General features: G+C 47.7%; 1 protein-coding gene across 1 annotated transcript in view; it reads left to right on the top strand.

Annotated features, from left to right (window-relative positions):
* The first annotated feature begins 4,651 nt into the window (after positions 1-4,651).
* The window catches only part of RFC1 (replication factor C subunit 1), a 59,439-nt gene continuing 39,249 nt past the window's right edge, over positions 4,652-24,841 (top strand). The window contains exons 1-4 of the mRNA XM_038752519.1: positions 4,652-4,728; positions 13,596-13,721; positions 14,762-14,837; positions 17,454-17,576. Coding sequence (XP_038608447.1) covers positions 4,726-4,728; positions 13,596-13,721; positions 14,762-14,837; positions 17,454-17,576 — 328 coding nt within the window. The 5' untranslated portion in view covers positions 4,652-4,725. The remainder of the gene's footprint in view (positions 4,729-13,595; positions 13,722-14,761; positions 14,838-17,453; positions 17,577-24,841) is intronic.

The following is a 24,841-nucleotide window of genomic DNA, read 5'->3' as shown; positions in this document are numbered from 1 at the left end:
GCACACAGTAAGTGCGCAATAAATACGATTGATTGATTGATTGACTCTTTTGAGTATGGGAAGGTGTTTCTTATCCTGTCAGAATCAAAACAAGCCTCCAATCACTTGCATTTTGAATTCAGCGGCTCTAAAAGTGTCGGTCTCGTGATTCGGGTAAAAAATCATCATCATCATCAATCGTATTTATTGAGCGCTTACTGTGTTCAGAGCACTGTACTAAGCGCTTGGGAAGTAAAAATTGGCAACATATAGAGAGAGTCCCTACCCAACAGTGGGCTCACAGTCTAAAAGGGGGAGACAATGCCACACGTCGATTTTTCTAACTGATTTTCTAAGGGAGATGAAAATATTTTGGGCTTTTGCCCACTTGGGGGAAAACAAAGTTTCAAATATATGGTGAACGAATCTTACAGTCTACAAGAGGGTGATTTTTACAATTTAATCTGTAAGAAAAATTGGCTTAAAGGGAGGTTAATAAAGGCGGTCTACTCTTTTAAATATTTCCTTCTCCACAATCACTATTGCCTTGTTTAAGCACTTGTAGAAAAACAGATGTCGGATGAAGTTCTCCCGTCACGTTGATAATATTCAGGTTTCGTGTGGACCCAACGAACGGAACAGTGTCACTAGATTTCTGTTTTGAAGTTCAATTCTTCCTTGCTAAACCTGCTGTCGATACTACCAGTTTCACAATGGAATGATTTACTTTTTACACTGAGAGTTGACAGATATCAAGGAGGATTCAGAGGTGAAAATTTTTGTAAATCAAAATGAAATTTTTTTTAAGAGAAAAGATCTGAGCGTGGTGGTTATGCTTCCTCCCTTCAAGGCCCTGCTGAGAGCTCACCTCCTCCAGGAGGCCTTCCCAGACTGAGCCCCTTCTTTCCTCTCCCCCTCGTCCCCCTCTCCATCCCCGTCTTACCTCCTTCCCTTCCCCACAGCACCTGTATATATGTATATATGGTTGTACATATTTATTACTCTGTTTATTTATTTATTTATTTATTTTACTTGTACATTTCTATCCTACTTATTTTATTTTGTTGGTATGTTTGGTTCTGTTCTCTGTCTCCCCCTTTTAGACTGTGAGCCCACTGTTGGGTAGGGACTGTCTCTATGTGATGCCAACTTGTACTTCCCAAGCGCTTAGTACAGTGCTCTGCACATAGTAAGCGCTCAATAAATACGATTGATTGATTGATTGATTGATTGTGAGTTTCCACCGCATTGGGGAGGTCTGAGCTGTGGGGTCCAGGAAAGCCTGAGAAATAATGTGGGCTAGTGGAAAGAACGGGGGCCTTGGAGTCGAAGGACCTGGGTTCTGATTCTGGCCCTGTCACTGGTCTGCTGTGTGACCTTGGGCAAGTCACTTAACTTCTCTGCGCCTCAGTTACCTCACCTGTAAAATGGGAATTAAGACTGTGAGCCCCACGAGGGACACGGATTGTGCCCAACCTTGTTTCTACCGTAGCCCTCAGTACAGTGCCTGGTACATAGTAAGCGCCTAACAAATACTAAAAAAAAAATTAAAAAAATCCCATGTTTGGGAAGAGGGAATTGTAAGGTTTGTTATGGAAAGTCAGAACACTTTTTCTTGCAAAAAATGGGCACGGGTTCTAGGTCTCCAGGAAATGCCAAAAAATTTTGTAATTGTGGCACAACAAAAGAAGCAGTGTGGCTCCGTGGAAAGAGCCCGGGTTTGGGAGTCAGAGATCATGGGTTCTAATCCCGGCTCCCCCACGTGTCTGCTGTGCGACTTTGGGCAAGTCACGTAACTTCTCCGAGCCCCAGTTCCCTCATCTGTAAAATGGGGATGAAGACGGTGAGCCCTACATGGGACAACCTGATCACCTTGTATCTCCCCAGCGCTTAGAATAGTGCTTCGCGCATAGTAAGCGCTTAACAAATGCCATTATTATTATTATTATTATTATTATTCTCCTGATGCTGAAAAAATATTTTAAAAGTAAATCTCAGTGCTTTCACATGCTTCTCTTGGCAACCACGCAGCTCTAACCTTTCAGTTATTTGACCCGTGTCATCGCTGCTGGAAAAACGTCCCTTCATCACGATTATTTTTGCGGACATCTGAGAAGGAGGCCGACGCTTGATTCCTCCATGATAATTTATGGTGCGGAAACTAGTTTCCCAGCAAATGATCTCTTCCCAGGTAAGAACTGGATTCTTGGGACTCGAACGTCTACAACCGGATTTTGATGGGATTGAGCTCCCTCAGCCCCACAGCCCTGTTGTGTGGAATGTCTGTCTTCCCCTCTAGTCTGTAAGCTTCTTGTGGGTGGGGAATGTGTCTGTTATAGTGTGTTGAACTCTCCCAAGCGCTTAGTACAGCGCTCTGCACATAGTAAGTGCTCAAGGAAGAGAGAGAGGGACAGAGACAGGGATAGAGAGAGAGGGAAGGAGAGAGAGAGGGAGCAGCGTGGTTCAGTGGAAAGAGCCCAGGCTTTGGAGTCAGAGGTCACGGGTTCAAATTTCGGCTCTGCCAAGTGTCAGCTGTGTGACTTTGGGCAAGTCACTTCACTTTTCTGTGCCTCAGTTCCCTCATCTGTCAAATGGGGATGAAGACTGTGAGCCCCCCGTGGGGCAACCTGATCACCTTGTAACCTCCCCAGCGCTTAGAACAGGGCTTGGCACATAGTAAGCGCTTAATAAATGCCATCATCATTATTATTATGGGGGGGGGGGGAGAGAGAGGGAAGGAGAGAGAGGAGAGAGAGAGAGAGAGAGAGAGAATGCACTGAGGACCGTCATGTGTGTGTCTGTGAGAATCTACTGGTGGGGGGGGGGGGGTGAGAGAGGAGAGGGAGAGAAAAAGAGAGAAAGAAGAGAGGGAGAGAGCATCCACTGAGGCCCGTGATGTATCTGTGAGAATCTACTGGTTGGGGGGGGGTGAGAGAGGAGAGGGAGAGAAAAAGAGAGAAAGAAGAGAGGGAGAGAGCATCCACTGAGGCCCGTGATGTATCTGTGAGAATCTACTGGTTGGGGGGGGGGGGGGGTGAGAGAGGAGAGGGAGAGAAAAAGAGAGAAAGAAGAGAGGGAGAGAGCATCCACTGAGGCCCGTGATGTATCTGTGAGAATCTACTGGTTGGTGGGGGGGGGGGGGTGAGAGAGGAGAGGGAGAGAGAGAGAGAGAGAGAGAATCCACTGAGGACCATCATGTGTGTGTCTGTGAGAATCTACTGGTTGTGGGGGGGGGTGAGAGAGAGGGAGGGAGAGAGAGAATGCACTGAGGACCGTCATGTGTGTGTCTGTGAGAATCTACTGGTGGGGGGTGGGGGTGAGAGAGAGGGAGGGAGAAAGGGAATCCACTGAGGCCCGTGATCAATCAATCAATCAATCAATCGTATTTATTGAGCACTTACTATGTGCAGAGCACTGTACTAAGCGCTTGGGAAGTACAAATTGGCAACACATACAGTCCCTACCCAACAGTGGGCTCACAGTCTAAAAGGGGGAGATGTGATGTGTGTATCTGTGAGAATCTACTGGTGGTGGGGGGGGGGGGTGAGAGAGAGGGAGGGAGAAAGGGAATCCACTGAGGCCCGTGATGTGTGTATCTGTGAGAATCTACTGGGGGGGGGGGGGTGAGAGAGAATCCACTGAGGCTTGTGATTCATTCAATCAATCGTATTGACTGAGCGCTTCCTGTGTGCAGAGCACTGGACTAAGCGCTTGGGAAGTCCAAGTCGGCAACATCTAGAGACGGTCCCTACCCAACAACGGGCTCACAGTCTAGAAGGGGGAGACGGTGGTGTGTGTATGTGTGAGAATCTACTGGGGTGTGGGTGTGTGTGAGAGAGAGAGAGAATCCACTGAGGCCCGTCATGTGTGTATGTGTGAGTCTACTGGTGGGGGGGGGGGGGTGAGAGAGCATCCACTGAGGCCCGTCATGTGTGTATGTATGAGAGTCCACTGGTTGGGGGGGGGGGGGGGAGAGAGAATCCACTGAGGCCCGTCATGTGTGTATCTGTGAGAGTCTACTGGGGGGGGGGGGGGTGAGAGGGAGAGAGGGAATCCACTGAGGCCCGTGGTGTGTGTGTGTGTGAGAGAGAGAGAGAGAGAGAGAATCCACTGAGGCCCGTGATTCATTCATTCATTGAATCTTATTTATTGAGCGCTTCCTGCGTGCAGAGCACTGGACTAAGCGCTTGGGAAGTTCAAGTTGGCAACATCTAGAGACGGGCCCTACCCAACAGCGGGCTCACGGGCTAGAACGGGGGAGACGGTGGTGGGGGGGGGGGGTGTGACAGAGAGGGAGGGAGAGGGGGACAGGGAGAGAGAGGATGCGCGTGCGCGCGGCGTGAGGCGCAGTGAAGTTTTCCCGCGCAGCCCCGAGTTTCCCGCGCGGCCCCGCCCCCTCCCCCGCGGCCCCACCAGCCCCGACACAAACAAACCGCCCGGGCTCCGGGCGCCGCCCCCGCCCCCTCCCCCCGGGCCCCCCCGGGCCCCCCCCGCCCCCGCCCCCGGCCCCTCTTTCCCGGCCCCGGGCCCCTCCCTCCGCCCCCCTCCCTCGGCCGCCCGCGCCCCGCCGTCCCGCCCCCCGGGCCCCGGCGTCATCCCGGAGCGCCGCCGCCGCCGCCAACGCCAACAACGCCACCAAGGCTTCCTCCTCCTCCTCCCCGTCCCACCCTCGGGCCCGTCGTTGGCGCCAATGGAGCGGGACCCCCGGTGACCCCCGGTGACCCCTCCGCCCCCCCGCCGCCCGCCATGGTGAGCCCCCTCCCCCCTTTCCCCCCTCCCCCCCTCCCCCGGGGGCCCCCGGGTTTCCCCTCTCCCGACGTCTCCCTCCCCCCCCCGTAACGCCCCCCCCAGGGCCTTCCCCCGCCCAGAACCTTCCCCCCCCCCACCAGGACCCCCCCCCCTTTCCAGGGTCTTCCCTCCCCCCAACTGGGGTCCGTCCCCCCCCACCCCCCCCCAGGGCCTTCCCCCTCCCAGGACCGTCCCCCACTAGGACACTCCCTCATCCAGGGTCTTTCCTCCCCCCAACGGGGGTCCCCTTCCGGGGCCTTCTCTCTTTTCCAGAAGCCCCCCCTTTCCCCAACCGTCCCCCACCCCCCCCGGGTTCTAATCTCTCCCAGGATCTTCCCCCCTTTCCAGGGCCTTCCCTCCCCTTAGAACCCCCCCCCCATCTCCCCCTACTGGGGTACCCCCCCCCCCAGGGTCCTCCCTCTCCCGGGGTCTTCCCCCCACTAGGCCCCCCCACCCAACCCTCCAGGGTCTCCTCCCCGCCAGGAGCACCCCCTCTCCCCAACTGGGGTCCCCCTCCAGAGTCCTCCCTCTCCCGGGATCTTCCCCCACTAGGACACCCCGCTTTCCAGGGTCTTCCCTCCTTCCAGCTGGGGCCCCCCTCCAAGGTCTTCTCTTCCAGAATCTCCCCCCACCCTTTCCCCCAACTGCGGTCCCCCTCTAGGGGCTTCCCTCTCCCAGAATCTTCCCCCCCAGTAGGACCCCCCTCCTTTCCAGGGTCTTCCCTCCCCCAAGAACCCCCCCCCATCCCCAACTGGGGTCCCCCTCCAGGGTCTTCTCTCTCCCAGGATCTTTCCCCCACTAGGACCCCCTCCCTTCCAGGATCTTCCCTCTCCCAGGAACCCTCCTCTCCCCCCAACTGGGGTCTCCCTCTAGGGTCTTCTCTCTCCCAGGATCTTTCCCCCACTAGGACCCCCTCCCTTCCAGGATCTTCCCTCTCCCAGGAACCCTCCTCTCCCCCCAACTGGGGTCTCCCTCTAGGGTCTTCCCTCTTCCAGGATCTTCCTTCTTCTTCCTTCCTTCCCCCCTTCCTTCCTTCTTCTTCCTTCCTTCCCCCCTTCCTTCCTTCTTCTTCCTTCCTTCCCCCCTTCCCCCTTCCCAGCACTTTTTTTCCCTTCTCCCCCTCCCTCTTCTCCTCCTAAAGGAGTAGTTCACATTAGGGAGTCCATTGCCCAAACCTGCAGTCGGTGTGATTCATTTGTCCCCGTGGGACAACCTGATCATCTTGGAACCTCCCCAGCGCTTAGAACAGTGCTTTGCACATAGTAAGCGCTTAATAAATACCATTATTATTATTGTTATTTGCTGTCCATCTCATGCCTCATTTGCAAGGGTCCTTTCAGTGGACCTGTACATCTTCCAATGGTCAACCTGATTACCTTGTATCTCCCCCAGTGCTTGGCACATAGTATTATTATTATTAATGGGTTAGTGTGTCATATCTTAGAACAGTGCTCTGCCTCCACTGAGCGCTTATTAAATACTATTACCACCACTATCATCACCTATTAAACCAGTTTCATCCTGACACGGTTATATCAAAGTTGGGCACAGCCAACAACTCGGTGGTTTATAAGATTGGTGACTGGCCCCCGGACGGAGCCTGGGAACTTTCCCTCCACAGGTGGATTTCTCTCTTTGTGTGCCGGCGGTTTGAAAACAGATCTTGCGAGAGAAATAGGAAAGTCTCTGATCATCTCAATATAGGACGGCAGAACCAAAAGTTGTGTGTTTGGGACGCTGCTCAGGTGTAGTCATTTTACTGGGCAGAGGTAATAGCATTAATGATGGTATTAAGCGCTTATTGTGTGCCAGGCACTGTACCAAGTGCTGGGAACGTGTCTACCAACTCTCCCAAGTGCTTAGTACAGTTCCCTGTACCCGACAGGCGCTCAGGAAATGCCATTGATGATGATCAATCGTATTTATTGAGCGCTTACCGTGTGCAGAGCACTGTACTAAGCGCTTGGGAAGTACAAGTTGGCAACACGTAGAGACGGTCCCTTCTGATTTTGCATTTGCGCAAATGTGCACGCTTCAAAGGAAAATGGATATAGTACTGTTATTTGCTTACACTTCTCCTTTTAGATAAATAGAACTCGGTTTATTGGTTGATTTCACCAGCATTAAGAAAAAAAAGCAGGGTTTTCTTACTGGTAGGTGTTTTCATTCTCAGCCTTCATTTTCCCGTTTTATTATTATTTTTTTCCTCCCAGAAATTTATCTTGAGTTTAGTACTGCACCCAAGACTAAATCAATCAATCAATCAATCGTATTTATTGAGCGCTTACTGTGTGCAGAGCACTGTACTAAGCGCTTGGGAAGTACAAGTTGGCAACATAAACTAAACTAGCCCAGAAGGACAATTCCTGTCAGCGGTGGGTCTGTGTGGGCTTTTCATTCATTCATTCATTCAATTGTATTTATTGAGCGCTTACTGTGTGCAGAGCACTGTACTAAGCGCTTGGGAAGTACAAGCTGGCAACATATAGAGACGGTCCCTACCCAACAGCGGGCTCACCGTCTAGAAGGGGGAGACAGAGAACAAAACAAAACATATTAACAAAATAAAATAAATAGAATAAATAGGTACAAATAAAATAGAGTAATAAATACGTACAAACATATACATAGGGTGGACATTTCATCCAGCGTTATACGAGACCGTCCGTTTTTTCAGCTGGCCTGTCCCTTCCCGGCTGTGGTGTGTGCTCTTTGTCTGTTTTTAATTTACCATGCTGAGCCTCCTGCTGTCAAGCGGGACGGTGCCAGGCTTCACACCTGGACACCCTGAAGCAATTTTAGGATACCAGGGTATCCACGGAAAAGTGCCGTGGGATTGTAGGGAATCCACCTGCTTCCGCAAAATGGTGGCCGCGTTGTCATCCGCTTATGCCGCTTGCCCGGGATTGTGAGTGTGACGTCCCCGGGCATTTAGTACAGTGCCTGGTACATAGCTCTTAACGTGTGCCACTTGACCCAAAATAAAAATAATTAAAAAAAAAAAGGCAAGGAGAGGCCTGGAGTTGAGTGGTGAAATCCCATGGCTCTCCCTTGGCTCTCAAGTGTTCATGCGGGTTTCCCAGGAAACATTTTGGCACCCATTCAACCCTGAAGACATCAACAAAGTACAGATTTGAAAAATGTGTATGTTTTGGGCTATTATTCATCATCATTAATCGTATTTATTGAGCGCTTACTATGTGCAGAGCACTGTACTAAGCGCTTGGGAAGTACAAATTGGCAACATATAGAGACAGTCCCTACCCAACAGTGGGCTCACAGTCTAATTGGCTTGTGAGATCATTTGTAAGGAAAACGGTCTCAAATACCAATAATAAAGGCATGTCAGTGCTTGCTACCGATTATTTTCAGTTGTTTACACAATTGAAATAAAAAAATACCGTAATTTTTAAGTGCTTACTCTGTGCCACACGTTTCTCCCAAGGGGCTTACTACAGTGCTGTGCACATAGTAAGTGCTCAATAAACTGATTGATTGATTGGGCTGGTTGGCCTAGGGGCTGGACCAGTGCTTCTGCAGTTTAGAAAATCATTCCCCACAATTTAAGGGAGGTTGTGGAGGAGCTTTATCACCATTTTACAAGTGCTAGACAAGCCTAGAAAAGTGAAGTAGAATTAGCCAAGGTCACAGAGCAGGCCAGGGCCAGAGCGGGAAAGTAGATGGAGTTTTCTGAAGGTGAACTCTTGCTGGAGTTAGGATTTAGGCTATTGACAGGAGGAAAGATAAGCCTGTACCCGGTGATCAAACTGGCCATTTTGCAGCTTTAAACCCCTTTAGAAACAATGCAATCTGAGGCGTGATTTAAACAATCCTTCACTCATTGTCACCTGATTTAGGTGAAGGGACTCTAGTGCTAGCGTCTGTTGCCGACTTTTGACTCTACAAGTGAGCCCGGGAGACATAGGAATATTTTATTTCAATCCTGCTGCCCTAGAACAAAACATTCTGTGGAGTGCTTAGAACAGTGCTTGGCACATAGTAAGCACTTAACAAATACCATAATAATAATATAACCTGCCTTGAGTTAATGCTAGCCTGGTTCTGCCGTTATGGCTCATAAACTGTGTCGTACACTCAATTTTTTAAAGTGGTATTTTTTAGGCACTTACTATGCACAGTAAGCACTTAACAAATACCATAATAATAATAATAATAATAATAATAATGTAACCTGCCTTGAGTTAATGCTAGCCTGGTCCTGCTGTTACGGCTCATAAACTGTGTCGTATACTCAGTTTTTTAAAATGGTATTTTTTAGGCGCTTACTATGCACCAAGCACTGTGCTAAGTGCTGGGGTCAACAATATAACAATATATTATATAACAACAATAACAGTATAACTCTCCTTCCTTTTGGAGTTCTGTTCAATCACTTCTGTTGTGTGCAAAGCACTCTGTTGAGTGCTGTATACCGTAAGCTCATTGTGGGCAGGGAATGTGTCAGTCATTTTGTTTTACTCTCCCAAGCGCTTAGTCCAGTGCTTTGCACATGGTAAAGCACTCAATAAATACTATCGACTGAATGACTGACTGAGAGGCCAGGACAACAGAGTTGGTGGATCCGTTCCCTGCCCACGAGAAGCTCCCAGTCTAGAGATGGCGGGCGACCTTTACCCTCCTTTTGTAAGCAGCGGCACTGGGGTATATGTTGCCAACTTGTACTTCCCAAGCGCTCAGTACAGTGCTCTGCACACAGTAAGCGCTCAATAAATACGATTGAATGAATGCTTCCCCGCCCGCCCCCACTTCCTCCCCCTCGTACTTACCCACACATCCTTATACTCTACAGGAAGGAGGGAGCAGTAATTTATTTTGGTGTCCCTCCCCTCTGCTAGATGGTAAACTCCTTGTGGGCAGGGATTATGCCTTCTGATCAATTAATCGTATTTTATTGAGCCTCTACTGTGTGCAGAGCACTGTACTAAGCACTTGGGAGAGTACGATAGTAGACCGCATCGAAGCAGCAGGGCCTAGTGGAAGGAGCACGGGCTTGGGAGTCCCAGGACCTGGGTTCTAATCCTGCCTCTGCCCCTTAACTGCTGGCTCGGCCACTTACCTGCTGTATGGCCTTGGGCAAGTCGCTTCATTTCTCTGTGCCTCAGTTCCCTCACCTGCAGAATGGGGATGCAATACTTGGTCACCCTCCTACTTAGACTGTGAGCCCTATGTGGGACCAGTGCCTTGTCTCCACCCCAGCAGTTAGTACAGTGCTTGGCACAGAACAGATGCTTAACAAATACTACAAGTAGTACCATTATTACATGATTAATAATTATTATTGCTGTTGTGTTGGACATGATCCCTGCCCTCAAGGAGATTGCAATCTAGAGAAAAGCTCTGTTGTACTCTCCAAAGAGCTTATTAGTTCGAGGCTCTCCTCACAGTAAGTGCTCAATAAATCATCATCAATGGTATTTATTGAGCACTGACTATGTGCTGAGCACTTGAGAGAGCACACATTACAAAGGGTTGGTAGACTCCCTGCCCACAAGGAGCTTACGGTCTAATATTAGTGATTGTTCAATTGTCTCTTCTGCACTAGACCAGGCCTGTTTGCATCCCACTCACAGAATTGGGCCAAGTGTTCACAGATGGCAGTTGTCTGGTTTTTTTTTAGGTCTGCAGGTTTTGATCATTTTCTTGAAGATCGGTAAGTGGCCATAAACAAGAGGAAAGCTGTTTTCTTGCAACTCTAGTGCCATCATTTGCCAAAGGAATTGTTGCATTTCAGGGTGCGTCCAAGAAACTTCATGGTTAATAATAGAGCTGAAAAGTGATTTTTTTAAAAATGGTATTTAAGCACTTCCTATGGACCACACACTGTACTAAGCACTGAGATAAATACAAGTTAATGAAGTTGGACACAGTCCCTGTCCCACACGGGGATCACAGTCTTTAATCCCCATTTTACAGATGAGGGAACTGGGACCCGAAGAAGTGAAGCGACTTGCCCAGAGTCACACAGAGGGCAAGTGGCAGAGCTCAGATTAGAACCTAGGTCCTTCCGATTCCCAGGCCTGCTCTGAAGCCACTTAGGCCACACTGCTTCTGCTCATTTAACAGTAAGACTGTAGTCAATAGAAAGTTATTAAGACAATCAGTAGGGAAAAAAGCCATGATTCTCTTGGGTTCAGTCCGGGCTCAGTGATTATACCAGGGGATTAGGTTCCACTTTCCATTTCAAGAATGTCCTCTGTAGCAGGAGAGGTGTAGATCAAAGATTTTGGCAGCCCCCTCAGATTGGTGGAGAGAGGGTAAGCCACATGTGTGGTTTTGCTAACTGGGTCAGAGCTGCGAAATGCTGCATCAGAATGCCCAAATTAGACGGCGCTTCTGAACAGACATTTCTGCTCTAAATTTCCTTTGATGGTGTTTTTTCCGGCCTACATTAGACCATTCATTTATTCGGTCGTCGAACTAGCACTTACCGTGTGCAAAAATCCGTACCAAATGCTTGGGAGAGTACAGTATAACAATGAACACATTCCCTGCCCACAAACAGTCTGTAGGGGAAGACAGACATTAATATCAATAAGTAAAATGACAGATACGTACAAAAGTGCTGTAGGGGGAATGAATAAAGGGAGCAAGTCAGGGGGATGCAGAGGGGAGTGGGGGGAGAGGAAAGAAGGGCTTAGTCAGGGAAGGCCTCTTGGAGGAGTTGGGCCTCCTTGCCTCAGGCTGGGCATTATCGTCACTAATGTCATCCTCATGATCACCAGCATTTGCAGTGCGCTAAGTGCTGAGGGAAATACAAGGAAATGACTTATTTATTTATTTATTTTACTTGTACATGTCTATTCTATTTATTTTATTGTGTTAGTATGTTTGGTTTTGTTCTCTGTCTCCCCCTTTTAGACTGTGAGCCCACTGTTGGGTAGGGACTGTCTCTATATGTTGCCAACTTGTACTTCCCAAGCGCTTAGTACAGTGCTCTGCACACAGTAAGCACTCAATAAATACGATTGATTGATTGCTTGATTGAGTTGAGGCCGGGCCTCAGAATCTCATTGGGGAGTGCCAGCCTCCTCCTCCCACCTCGTGGAAGAGTGAGAATATAGGGGAAACCGCAGCAAAAACTAGCAAAAGTGCAACAGTGACCAAAACCTTAGCGACATAAGCCGGTAAAATAGTACTTTGGCATTTCACTGCTCCTGATAAATAGTCCTTTAATGAATCATATTGGACTCTCCCAGGTGCTTAGAACAGTGCAATGCGCATTGTAAGCTCTCAATAAATAGCATCAATTGAGCACCTCCCGTGCACAGGGGAGAGTGCCTCGGGAGCCAGAGATGCAGTTCCGGCCATCGAGCTTACTCTCGTTTAATGGTTAACAAAATCCTTGGTGACAATAATAATAATAGTAACTGTGGCCTTTAAGCACCTACTCTGTGCCAAGCACTGTTCCAAGTGCTGGGGCAGATCCAGGGTAACCAGGTTGGACACAGTCCGTGTCCCACGTGGGGCTGACAGCCCTAATCCCCATTGTACAGACGAGATAACTGAGAAGTGAAGTGACTTGTCCAAGGTCACACAGCAGAAAAGTGGCGGAGCCGGGATCAGAACCCAGGGCCTTCGGAATCCCAGGCCCTTGATTGTTTTTAGAGCTGTGGACTTCACTGTGCCATAGTACAGTGCTCTGCACACAGTAAGCGCTCAATAAATACAATTGAATGTTCATTTCCTTGCTTACAGGATGTAAACTCCTTGTGGGCAGGGAACATGGCTACCAATTCCATTGTATTGGACTTTCCCAACCACATAGTACAGTGCTCTGTATATAGTGAGCACTCAGTAAGTACCTGTGTGGCAGGTGCTTCTGGAGATGATTTTTTAAATATTCATTCAGTCGTATTGAGCGCTTACTGTGTGCAGAACATTGTACTAAGTGCTTGGGAAGTACAAGTTGGCAACATATAGAGACGGTCACAGTCTAGAAATATATGTGCTTTTGAGCCTAGAAATGACATTGTTATTGCAGAAAAGAGTGGCAGGGTGACGAAGACGCAATAAAGACGCATTTGCCTTGAAACAGAAAAGTAGGACACAGACATCTAAAAATTAAGCGAGGAATGTGAATGGGGGACGAGAGAAAGTGAATGGTTTACTTGGGTGAAAATATTTTGTCAGTGGAATTCGTTTTCATTAACAAGAACAGTTTTAGGTGTTTTAAGAAGCATATGTAATTCTCCATATTTAGGAACGATTTGCCTCACGTTTCTTCAGATTGTTGTTACCAGTGTCTCACTACCCAGCATTGTAGCGTTTCCCTTAATTATGCTGTATTTAGTGAAAAGATCAAGACTTCTTTTTCTTGTCTTTCTTTGGCCAGAGACAGAGAATTCTGCAAGATTTAAGGCAAGTAAAGTTCAACTCAGGTAGCACCAAGTCCCACAAAAATGAAAATAATGGTAATAGTTGTGGTGTTCATTAAGCACTTGGTGCCAAACGCTGTTCTAAGTGCTGGGGTAGATACGAGATAATCAGGTTCCTCATGGAGCTCACATTCCAAGTAGGAAGGAGAACAGGCAGTGAACCCCTTATTTTGTAGATGAGGAAACTGAGGCACAGAGAGGTGAAGTGACTTGCCCGAGGTCACCTGGCGGAAAAGTGGTGGAGCTGGGATTAGAACCCAGATTCTCTGATTCCCAGACCTGGGTTCTTTCCATTAGGCCACACTGCTTCCTGAGGAAGAAAAACTCTTACTGTCACTTATTTGGCAGTAAAATTATGAGTAGGAAAAAACCATTTTAAATTGGCGTCTCGAGAGAATTCACTGTTTTATCAAACTTCCCTCCACTTTTTAGGATATCAGGAAATTCTTTGGGGTCGTACCTACGGGAAAGAAACCTGGAAAGGAGGCAGTGAGGAATGAGAAAACCAAGCTTAATGAGAGCACATCCAAAGTGAAAAAAGGAGCAAAGGAAATCAAGGTCAGTATTCCCGTTACCGTGTGAGTTTCACAGTTTAAAATAAAGACAGTTCTGGGCAGGGCAGGCCCAAGACCCAACCAGCCTGGAATCGGGCCTCTGGCAATGGAAGTAAAAGGGTGGTTGGAGGAAGTCGTGGCCACCTCTCTTGGTTTGGGGTGGACTTTTGAAAATCCCTATGCTGAAACCAAGTTGTGAACATCAGATAAATTAAAAGACAAACTGCATGGCTGTATTTGTACTAGATGGGCCTTTTTTGAAAATCATTTTCCTGGAAAAAAGAATCCAGTGTTTTCCCAAATCTGCCCGGAGCACATCTCACACGGGCAGATCCATGTTTAAGGGAACCAGGCGGATATTAGTCTTATCTTGAGCCGGTCAGTCCCTGGAAGTGACATGGGAACAGGTGTGGGGGTTTTTCAGTCTCCAGCTCTGCTCCGGGATGGTTTTAGAGCTGAGCTGAGTCCAGGCAGGTGGGGAGAGGTGAGGAGGCCAATGCAGAAGCCACTAGACCCTCCTTGGGCACAGTAGCTGGAAACGGCTGCTCTCTCAGACCTCCGGCAACATAAAAGGACGGCTGCCTCTCGGCGTCTCCCTGCCTGTCTGTATCTGCTCCGTTTAATGAACCCAATTGACCGCCTTGGCTATCAAGTCCTCTTTATAGTACCCGAGGGAATCGTGTTAGGACCACTAAGGTAAAAGCAAATTCCGTGCATCGTTTTCCACCCGAGTTTACGTCTCTGCAAAGCAACCAGGGTCACTGCCTTGATGTGTGTTTACACAGAATGAGTTGGAGCCAGCTCTGGTTAAATTCTCATCTTTAAACCAGCCTCGAAAAAAAAGATGGAAAAGTCCGCTTCATTTGGGACAGTGGAATGTCTCAAAGTTTGGAATCCCCGTTTCCTTCATCGCCAGAGTGTGTGGTGTTTGCCCCTTTTTTTAAGTGATGGGTGTTTGTAAGGGTGTCTGGAGACCGTCAGAGGCTTGGGGGATTTTGTTTTTTGTAGTCAGTTTGTGTTTACCGTGGTCTTTATTACTTTTAGGTAAAAAAGTCGCCTAATGAAGATGACTCAAAGCAAAGGCATTCAAACAAGAAAAAGCGGATTATCTATGACTCAGGTAATTATTTTGAGGACTTTTCAGATTTCTAATTTTGGGTCAACCAAGTACAGCTGGGGTGTGAGGTAGGTTTTGTGATTGAAACGTGGCGTTTTCATGATGCATCTTGAAAGTGTAACAACAACTTAAATTCAAGTTTGATTTTCACAAGGTGTTATGACATAACTGGTGGTGGTGTTTTTTAAATGGTATTTAAGTGCTTACTATATGCCAGGCACTGTATTAAGTGCTGGAGTAAAAATGTTTCCAGAGTTCCTTTACTCAAGAAAAGATAGGGTATGTGACTACTTTCCTGCTCACGGTTTAATTAATAATAGTAACAGTAACAATAATGGCATTTGTTAAGTGCTTACTATGTGCCCGGCACTGTGCTAAGCATTGGGGTGGATACAAGCAAATTGGGTTGGACACAGTCCCTGGGGCTCACAGTCTTAATCCCAGTTTTACAGATGAGGTAACTGAGGTCCAGAGAAGTTAAGTCACTTGCCCAAGGTCACACAGCAGACAAGTAGAGGAGCTGAGATTAGAACCCAGGTCCTTCTGACTCCCTGTCTTGTGTTCTATCCACTCGGTCGTGTTGTTTTTCAGTGTTTTTCTCTCCCCTCATTTCTTTCTGTGCCTCAGTCCAGCTTTGAGGCTTCTAGAAGAGATACATAGGTTTTTTTGTTTGTTTTTTTTCCCCAGTTTTCTCCTCTCGTTTCATAGCAGAGTATTAATGTGGTTTTATGTGATGTTTCTCTAGTACAAGTTTGCACGGATTGTAAAAGAAGGAAAAGAATCCCAGTGTAAAATGTGTTTAAATTGCAGTGCCACAAATATTGCAGCTAAGCAGTGCGCTACTTTGTTTTTCCATACAGTGGCAATTTCGTGAAGTAGACCAGAAAACATTTTCTTTTCCCTTGTTGACTTCTTTTAAGCAACCACATACTTGGTGGTGGAAGTGGAATAGTACCAGAAATTTAATCTAAAGGTAGCTAAAATAGTTCTACACTTTCCTGAGAAAAGTAGTAGGGTTTTGGGCTGAGGAGGCTTTAGAGACTAGCAGCTCCTTTAGAGTAGACGATTATTGTGTAAATTGGGTTTTCCCACCCATTTTTGTGGGTTTACAGTGGTCTTTTGTTTTCCTTCCTGCTCTGTCTGTGTACAACGGTGCAAAAATGCTTCACAGCCTCCTCGCCTTCACAATTTGTCTGTTAGAGCCCGAGCCCCCATGTGGGAAAGGGACTGTGTCCGAGCCGACTGTATTGTGTCTATCCCAGAGTTTAGCGCCTGGCCCGTAGTATGTGCTTAATAATTAGCATTATTATTACCGTTATTACGCTTGAAAAGAAAAATCAAATGAAGTTATACCACAGGCCATCATGTTTGTTTTGCTTGGTTTGGAGTCTACTGCCTCTCCTCCCCAGAGTGCCGATAATGGGCTGCCACAGGGTCACCAGCCTCGTTGGAGTTTAGGGCTTCTTTACGGGCTCCATTCTGCAGCCATCCTAGAAACAGGTTGCGGCTTCTCTGATCTGGGCAAGGAACCGGAGGAGGAATTTAGTTCAGCTCCTGGATCGAGCAGGCCGAGAGCGGCTCGTGACACAAACCCTTCTGCCAACAGAATGCCTTCAGCACAGGCATTCACAGGCCTTTCGCTGATTTTGGAGAGGGCAGGGGCAGAGCGTGACAAGGAATCAATCAATCAATCGTATTGAGCGCTTCCTGTGTGCAGAGCACTGTACTAAGTGCTTGGGAAGTACAAGTTGGCACCATATAGAGACAGTCCCTACCCAACAGTGGGCTCACAGTCTAAAAGAGAATGAGAAGAACAGAGAATGAGAAGCAGCGTGGCCTAGTGGATAGGGCACGGGCCTCGGAGTCAGAAAGACCTGGGGTCGAATCCCATCTTGTCTGCTGGGTGACTTTGGGCAAGTCACTTTACCTCTCTGTTCCTCAGTTAACTCATCTGTGAAATCCATCAATCAATCAAATTTATTGAGTGCTTATTGTATGCAGAGCACTGTACTGAGCACTCGGGACAAGCACAGAATACAGTATAACAATGTAACAGACATATTTCCTGCCCACACTGAGTTTACAATCTGGAAGATTGAGACTGAGTCCCACATGGACTGTGTCCAACCTGATTATTCGCAGCGTGGCTCAGTGGAAAGAGCCCGGGCTTTGGAGTCAGAGGTCATGGGTTCAAATCCCGGCTCCGTCAATTGTCAGCTGTGTGACTTTGGGCAAATCACTTCACTTCTCTGGGCCTCAGTTCCCTCATCTGTAAAATGGGGATTAAGACTGTGAGCCCCACGAGGGACAACCTGATCACCTTGTAACCTCCCCAGCGCTTAGAACAGTGCTTTGCACATAGTAAGCGCTTAATAAATGCTATTATTATTATTATTATTATTATTATTATTATTATCCCAGTGCTTAGTACAGTGCCTGGCACATATTTGACACCTAAGTGCTTAACAAGTACCATAAAAAAGGACCCCAAAGCTTCATTGGAGGACTTTGACAGAGGTGTCAAGCTGTTTGCCTGAAAGGGCTCTCTTGAAAAATGAAACTCTTCGCTGACTCACTTCCCTTCCTGCTTTAATCACTGCGATCCAATCCCAAACACAGATTCGGAACCAGAGGAGACGGTGCCAGTAAAACATTCCAAAAAGCAATCGGAAAAACCGCCGCTGCTGTCCAAACCCCGGAAAAGTTCCAGGCGCGATCCAGTCACATATGTTTCTGAGACAGGTAAGTTTTCCGAGAAAGACCCTGTTGTAGAGAGATGGACAGGATGTGCTTTGGGACTCAAAACTCTTCTAATTTAAAGGTCAGGGATGTGTTAGAAAACTTTGATAGTGTGTAGGAGATGTTGAAAACTTTCTGTTCTTGCTTTTAAAGTGGTGTTTTAAGTGCTTACTGTGTGCCAGGCACAGTTAAGTGACTTGCCCAAAATCACTCAGCTGACAATGGTCGGAGGCGGGATTTGAACCCGTGACCTATGACTCCAAAGCCCTTGCTGTTTCCTCTGAGCCACGCTGCTTCTCACCCATGACCTCCTGATTCCCAGGCCTGTGCTCTGTCCAAGTAGGAGTCACCTCCTAAACAACACAGCCGCCTGCCCCAAGATGGCTTCGCATGGGTAATCAATCAATCAGTCGTATTTATTGAGCGCTTACTGTGTGCAGAGCACTGTACTAAGCGCTTGGGTAGTACAAGTTGGCAATATATAGAGACAGTCCCTACCCAACAGTGGGCTCACGGGACCGTCATTATGGAGGGCGTCTGCTTCGGGGAATAGCCTGGCGGAATCGATTCCCAATTTCCAAACGGGGGGGGTGCACGCTTTATCTTGTTTTCCTTGGGTGGGACCACACTAGCAGAGCTCATTCCCTGCCCAAGGGAGGTGGATTTTTCTGTTCATTTCTAGAATTCCCAGTTGGGTATGGAGCGGCGAGAATTTAATCAGATTCTTGCCACATTTCTGTTTCGATGACAGTATTTTCGCGTCTGCCCGGGAACAAAACTCTAGGGCCTTGAGATTAATATGGTGTGCAATGTACAGACCTAACCATATATCAATCAGTCAATCGTATTGAGCGCTTACTGTGTGTAGAGCACTGTACTAAGCGCTTGGGAAGTACAAGTTGGCAACATATAGAGACGGTCCCTACCCAACAGTGGGCTCACAGTCTAGAAGGGGGAGACAGAGAACAAAACCAAACATATTAACAAAATAAAATGAATAGAATAGATATGCACAAGTAAAATAAATAGAGTAATAAATATGTACAAACATATATATATATATATATATATATATATATTAACAGCGTTTCCGTCTTGCGGCACTGACTGTTTTTACAAATGGATTGCTCGCCGTGCAGGGTTGAGATTGAGTTCCCACCTGACGTGAAAGGGAGCAGAGTTCAAGGATTTGTTTATAAATCTGTACTTATAGCTGCAGCGTGCAGTAATTGTATGTTAGGTAAGACTGTTTTAAAGGACTAAAGTTTAGGACTGTGGTGTATAATAATAATAATGACAACAGTGGTTATATGTTAATGGATTAGAATTTGCCAGGCACTACTAAGCACTGGGGTAGATACAGGATCATCAGTTCCCACGTGGGGCTCACAGTCTAAGAAGGAGAGAGAACAGGTATCGAGTCCCCATTTTGCAGATGAGGAGACTGAGGCACTGAGAAGTGAACTGATTTGCCCAAGGTCACACAGCGGGTGCATGGCAGAGGTGGGATTAGATCCCTGGTCCTGTGATTCCCAGGCCCGTGCTCTTTCCACTAGGCCTCACTGCTTCAGTATTATCCTTTGAGAGTCACTCAGGAAGTCTTTTTGATTCCCTTCTCATAACTGCTGTGGATTTGCTTGAATTTTGGAAAGCACATTCATTCATTCATTCAGTCATATCTATTGAGTGCTTACTGTGTGCAGGGCACTGTACTAAGCGCTTGGGAAGTACAAGCTGGCAACATATGGAGACGGTCCCTACCCAACAGTGGGCTCACAGTCTAGAAGGGAGAGACAGACAACAAAACAAAACATGTCAGAGAAGTAAAGTGAAGAAGCCCAAGGTGACACAGCAGGCAAAGTCTCGGCGAGTTACCCCCTAAAAACTTAGGTATTCTCCACACAGCCCATACGTACCATATCTGTATGCTAGGTTGCTGCTCCTATCGGTAATTTATTTTAATATCTGCCCTGCCAGATGGACTATTCCCTGAGGGCAGGGATTGGGTGTAGTAGTGAAGCAGCATGGCCTAATGGATAGAGCACCGGCCTCGGAGTCAGAAAGTCCTGGCTTCTAATTCCAGCTCTGCCACTTGCCTGCTGTTTGTGACTTTGGCCAAGTCACTTCACTTCTCTGGGCCTCAGTTACCACGTCTATAAAATGGAGATTAAGATTTGGAGCCCCATGTGGGGCAGGGACTTTAATAATAATGATAATAATGATAATGGCATTTATTAAGCGCTTACTATGTTCAAAGCACTGTTCTAAGCGCTGGGGAGGTTACAAGCTGATCAGGTTGTCCCAAAGGGGGCTCACAGTCTTCATCCTCATTTTGCAGGTGAGGTAACTGAGGCACAGAGAAGTTAATAATAATAATAATCATAATGGCATTTGTTAAGCGCTTACTATGTGAAAAGCACTGTTCTAAGCGCTGGGGAGGTAACAAGGTGATCAGGTTGTCCCACAGGGGGCTCACAGTCTTCATTCCCATTTTCCAGATGAGGTAACTGGGGCCCAGAGAAGTGAAGTGACTTGCCCAAAGCCACACAGCTGGCAATTGGCAGAGCTGGGATTTGAACCCATGACCCCTGACTCCAAAGCCCGGGCTCTTTCCACTGAGCCACGACTTTGTCCAACCCAATTTGTTTGCATTCACCCCAGCGCTTAGTACAGCGCCCGGCACATAGTAAGTGCTTAGCAGATGCCATAATTATTATTATTGGGGCTATTGCACTCTCCCAGGCGCTTAGTACGGTGGTGTGCACGGAGTAGTTGCTCAATAAATACGATTGCTTGACCCGCTTTCTTCTCACCTATCATTAAAAAAGCCAGGTTTGGATGGCAGCGAGCCCTCCAGCTCTTACCCCATCTCCCTGCTCCCATTCCCACCCTACTCCTCAATGGGTTGACTCAGTGGGTCCTCCCCCCCACCTCTTCTCCTAGTCCCTCTACGGCCCCAAATTAGCCCCCTTCCCTCCACCGAAGCTGCTCTCACCAAGGTCACCGGGGCCGACCACCTTAACGTAGCTAACAGCCTCTCCTCTCTCCTAGCCTTCAGCGACCTCGCACGGACCTTGGGCTCCGTGGACCGCTCCCTTTTCCTAGAAACGCTATCTAACCATGGTGTTAGTAGTACGTTCCTCTCTGGGAGGGCCTCAACTTCTCTGGCTGCTTTTTGTCGGCCTTTCACCAGTTTTTCTGCCCCCCCCCACCGTCCCCCGCTTCCTCAAGGTTCATTTGTTGCTCTCCTCCTCTTCCCGCTTCAGACTCACGCTCGTCTGATCACTCAATTTCAGTGACTCCCAGGAGCAATAATAACAGCATTTATTAAGCGCTTACTATGTGCAAAGCACTGGCTTCCCCATCTGCAATCTGACATTTTCTCCTCTCTCCGGGCCATTTGTTAAGTGCTTGCTGTCTGCGAGGCGCTGCACGGAGCCCCGGGGTTGGTAACAATAATAACGATAGCATTTATTAAGCGCTTCCTATTAAACGCTTCCTTCTAGGCACTGGGGAGGTTACAGGGTGATCAGGTTGTCCCACGGGGGGCTCACAGTCTTCATCCCCATTTTACAGATGAGGTAACTGAGGCGCAGAGAAGTGAAGCGACTCGCCTAAGGGCACACAGTAGGCAAATGGCGGAGCCGGGCAGGTCCCACATGGAGTTCGCAGTCCAAGTAGGAGGGAGTAGGATTTCATCCCCATTTTACAGATGAGGTAACTGAGGCATTGAAGAGTGAGGTGAGTTGTCCAAAGTCACAAAGCAGACAAGCGGCAGGGCCAGGATTAGGTAGAATCCAAAACCTCTGTTTGCCTAGGCCCACACTCTCTCCATTAGGCCACACTGCCTTAAAGAGAAGCAGCGTGGCTCAGTAGGAAAGAGCATGGGCTTTGGAGTCAGAGGTCATGGGTTCAAATCCCGGCTCCGCCAATTGTCAGCTGTGTGACTTTGGGCAAGTCACTTAACTTCTCTGTGCCTCAGTTACCTCATCTGGAAAATGGGGATTAAATCTGTGAGCCCCACGAGGGACAACCTGATCACCTTGTAACCTCCCCAGCGCTTAGAACAGTGCTTTGCACATAGTAAACGCTTAATAAACGCCATCATTATTATTATTATTATTATTATTATTGTCCAGAGGCCAGCAAAGAAATCAAGCTATTCAAAGCTAGCTCGGCCCTTAAGAGAGGGGAACCCATTTTCTCTCGTCTTTGGGTCAACAGCAAGATCTTCGTCACTCCAGGCGAGTCTCTGAGTTTTCGATTCCTCTGCTAAATCTCTGCCAAACCACTTTTGGGCATCGTACACGAGTACGAGCGTTGATTAACCTCCCCGTGTCGTGGCTGGTGGATTTTTTTCTCTTTCCCCCCTTTTTTTTTTTCCGGATGCGAGGGAGGAGCGAGTAAAAACGGGGAAGGGATAGGTTTATCCCAGAACGTCAAGTGGTGTGATCGAGCTTCCCGGTGACACCGGGGAAACGTCAGCTGAGGTTAGCAGCCCTGGAAGAGGCTGTGGCCCTCAGAAACTGCAGATCAAGGCTATCCTTATCTTGTGATGTTTAGTGTACAAACATTCAGGCCATTCACGCTGCCATCATTGAGGTGCCTTTAAATGGGTCACAGTGGATTCGCTCTCTCTTTCCCAGCCTGGAACTACCATCCATCATTTGGGTTAGAGGTTTTATTCTGTTGTTTTCTTGATTGTGAATGCTTTAAGCCTTATCTCTCTCTCTGCCTTATTCCTCTAGATTGTAAGGTCCCTCCAGTCCGAAAACTTGTGATTTCTTTTTTTTTTTAATAGTATTTAAGTGCTTACTATGTGACACTTATTGCAGTGTCTACCCCAACACTTATACAATTCTGTGAGAACCAAATGCTTTTGGTAATAGCTAGACGGTGTGCTCGTTGTGGGCAGGGAACGTGTCTGCCAAATCTGTTGGATTGTGTTCTCCCGAGTGCCTAGTACACTACTAGTGCCTAGTAAGCGCTCAATAAATGCCATGGATTGATTGATCTCTGCCAAAGCGGGAATACCTTGCCTTCTTGGTTGAGGGAGTCTTGAGCATGAAGAGAGGAGTCAGTGAGGTGACAGCCCTCAAGTTGCATTTCTCTGCCGACATGAGTAATTAGTCTGTTTTGTGTCCATAGGCTCTCATTATCCTCCTGGGCATACAAAAGTGAACACGTGAGATCAGTCAGTGGTATTTATTGATTAATTGCGGAGTCAATACCTGTTCTCTCTCCTCCTTTCACCGTGAGCCCCATGTGGGACAGGGTCTGTGATTAACCTGGATCTGCCCCTGGGCTTAGAACAGTGCTTGACACCTAGTAAGTGCTTCAAAAATGCCACAATAATAATAATAATAATAATAATGAGCACTTGTGTAGAGCCTTGGACTAAGCCCTTGGGAGAATGCAGTACAATACCGTGGGTAGACTCAGTCCCTACCTTCAAGGTGTGTGACTTTGGGCAAGTCACTTAACTTCTCTGGGACTCAGTTCCCTCATCTGTAAAATGGGGATGAAGACTGTGAGCCCCCCCGTGGGACAACCTCATCGCCTTGTAACCTGCCCAGTGGTTAGAACAGTGCTTTGCACCTAGTAAGCGCTTAATAAATGCCATCATTATTATTGTTATTATTATATGGTCTAGCCGGGGAGACAGACGTTAAAATAAATCAACCAGGAGTCGCGGCCGAGTGTAATAGTAGTAGTATGTATGTGTTAAGCGTTTACTACGTGCAGAGCACTGAACCAAGTGATGGGAAAGACTGGGCAGGTGGGAATCGGACACAGTCCTCGTCCCTCGGGACGCATGGACGTGTAAGTGTCGTGGGGCTGGGGGTGGGGTGAGTGTCTGTGCTGCTGTGAAGAAATCAGTGATTTCTCGAACCCGAGCATCCTGTTTCGGGGCCGTGGTACTGTGCCATATTGGATCTGACCCAGTCTCCTCATCAGTGTTATTTATTGAGTGCTTACTATGCGCCAGAGCACACTGTACCATTTGGGAGAGTATAAGAGTCGGCAGACATTTTCCCTTCCCTCAAAGAGCTTACAGTCTAGAAGGGCGATATAAATAATTTGTCATATGTTATTTAAAGGGATGTACGTAAGCGTTGTAGGGTTGAGGGTGGGGTGAATATCAAATGCCCAGAGGGCACAGATGATAATAATAATAATAATGATGGCATTTATTAAGCGCTTACTATGTGCCAAAGCACTGTTCTAAGCGCTGGGGAGGTTACAAGGTGATCAGGTTGTCCCACGGGGGGTTCACAGTCTTCATCCCCATTTTACAGATGAGGGAACTGAGGCCCAGAGAAGTTAAGTGACTTGCCCAAAGTCACCCAGCTAACAGTTGGTGGAGCCGGGGTTTGAACCCATGACCTCTGACTCCAAAGCCCGGGCTCTTTCCACTGAGCCACGATGCTTCTCCAAGTTCGTAGATGACGCAGAAGGCAGATGGAGTGGGGGGAAAGAGTGCTTAATCTCTGCATGCTCTGAAAAGAAATCTTGAGTAAAAGCTCTCCAGTCGGTAACTTTCCAGTACAGTGCTCTGCACACAGTAAGCGCTCAATAAATACGATTGAATGAATGAATATGGAGCTCACATTCTAAGCAGGAGGGAGGACAGGTTTTTTGTATCCCCATTTTACAGATGTGGGAACTGAGGTCCAGAGAAGTGGGGGGACTTGCCCAGTGTCCCACAGCAGGCAAGCAATTGAGCTGGCTTCAAAACCCTAGCTCCTCTAGGCCTGTGCTCTTTCCGAGGCCATGCTACTGCTGCACTGTATTATAGTTTCCTGACTCTGTAAGTGATTAGGATTCCCATTTACCCCCTCCCTTCTACCCCTTCCTGAAGAAATACTTTAATGAAATTTCCTTATTTGATTTTCCTCAACCGAACGTGGAATGTTCTGATTACAGGAAGAGGGAAGAGTTGCTTCTAAATGTCTCCGTTACTAACCGGAGCCTCCTGGTGAGTTGTACTGGGTCACTGGGAGACGGCCAAATTCTTGTAGTACCGAGGAAATAATATTTACCTTTTGCTGTTTAATGAAGTGGGAGACCTTGAGTCCTGTTTGCTGACGATGACCTCTTAGAGTGCCGTCTGGTTTGGTCGGGGACCAATATTTAATTCGAGCCGTTGGCGTTTCTTCCTTGCAAATTTAGCGTCCCTAAAGTGTTTAATGGAGCGTTTAGCTGGTGCGGCAGCGATAACGACATCTCGAGCACCCCCCAGTCCTGGAAAAATACAAGGGCTTTTT

Source organism: Tachyglossus aculeatus, chromosome 10 (genome assembly GCF_015852505.1).
Source record: "Tachyglossus aculeatus isolate mTacAcu1 chromosome 10, mTacAcu1.pri, whole genome shotgun sequence".
NCBI lineage: Eukaryota > Metazoa > Chordata > Mammalia > Monotremata > Tachyglossidae > Tachyglossus > Tachyglossus aculeatus.
Note: the sequence above shows the minus strand (reverse complement) of the source record. Positions and strands in the feature narration are given on the sequence as shown.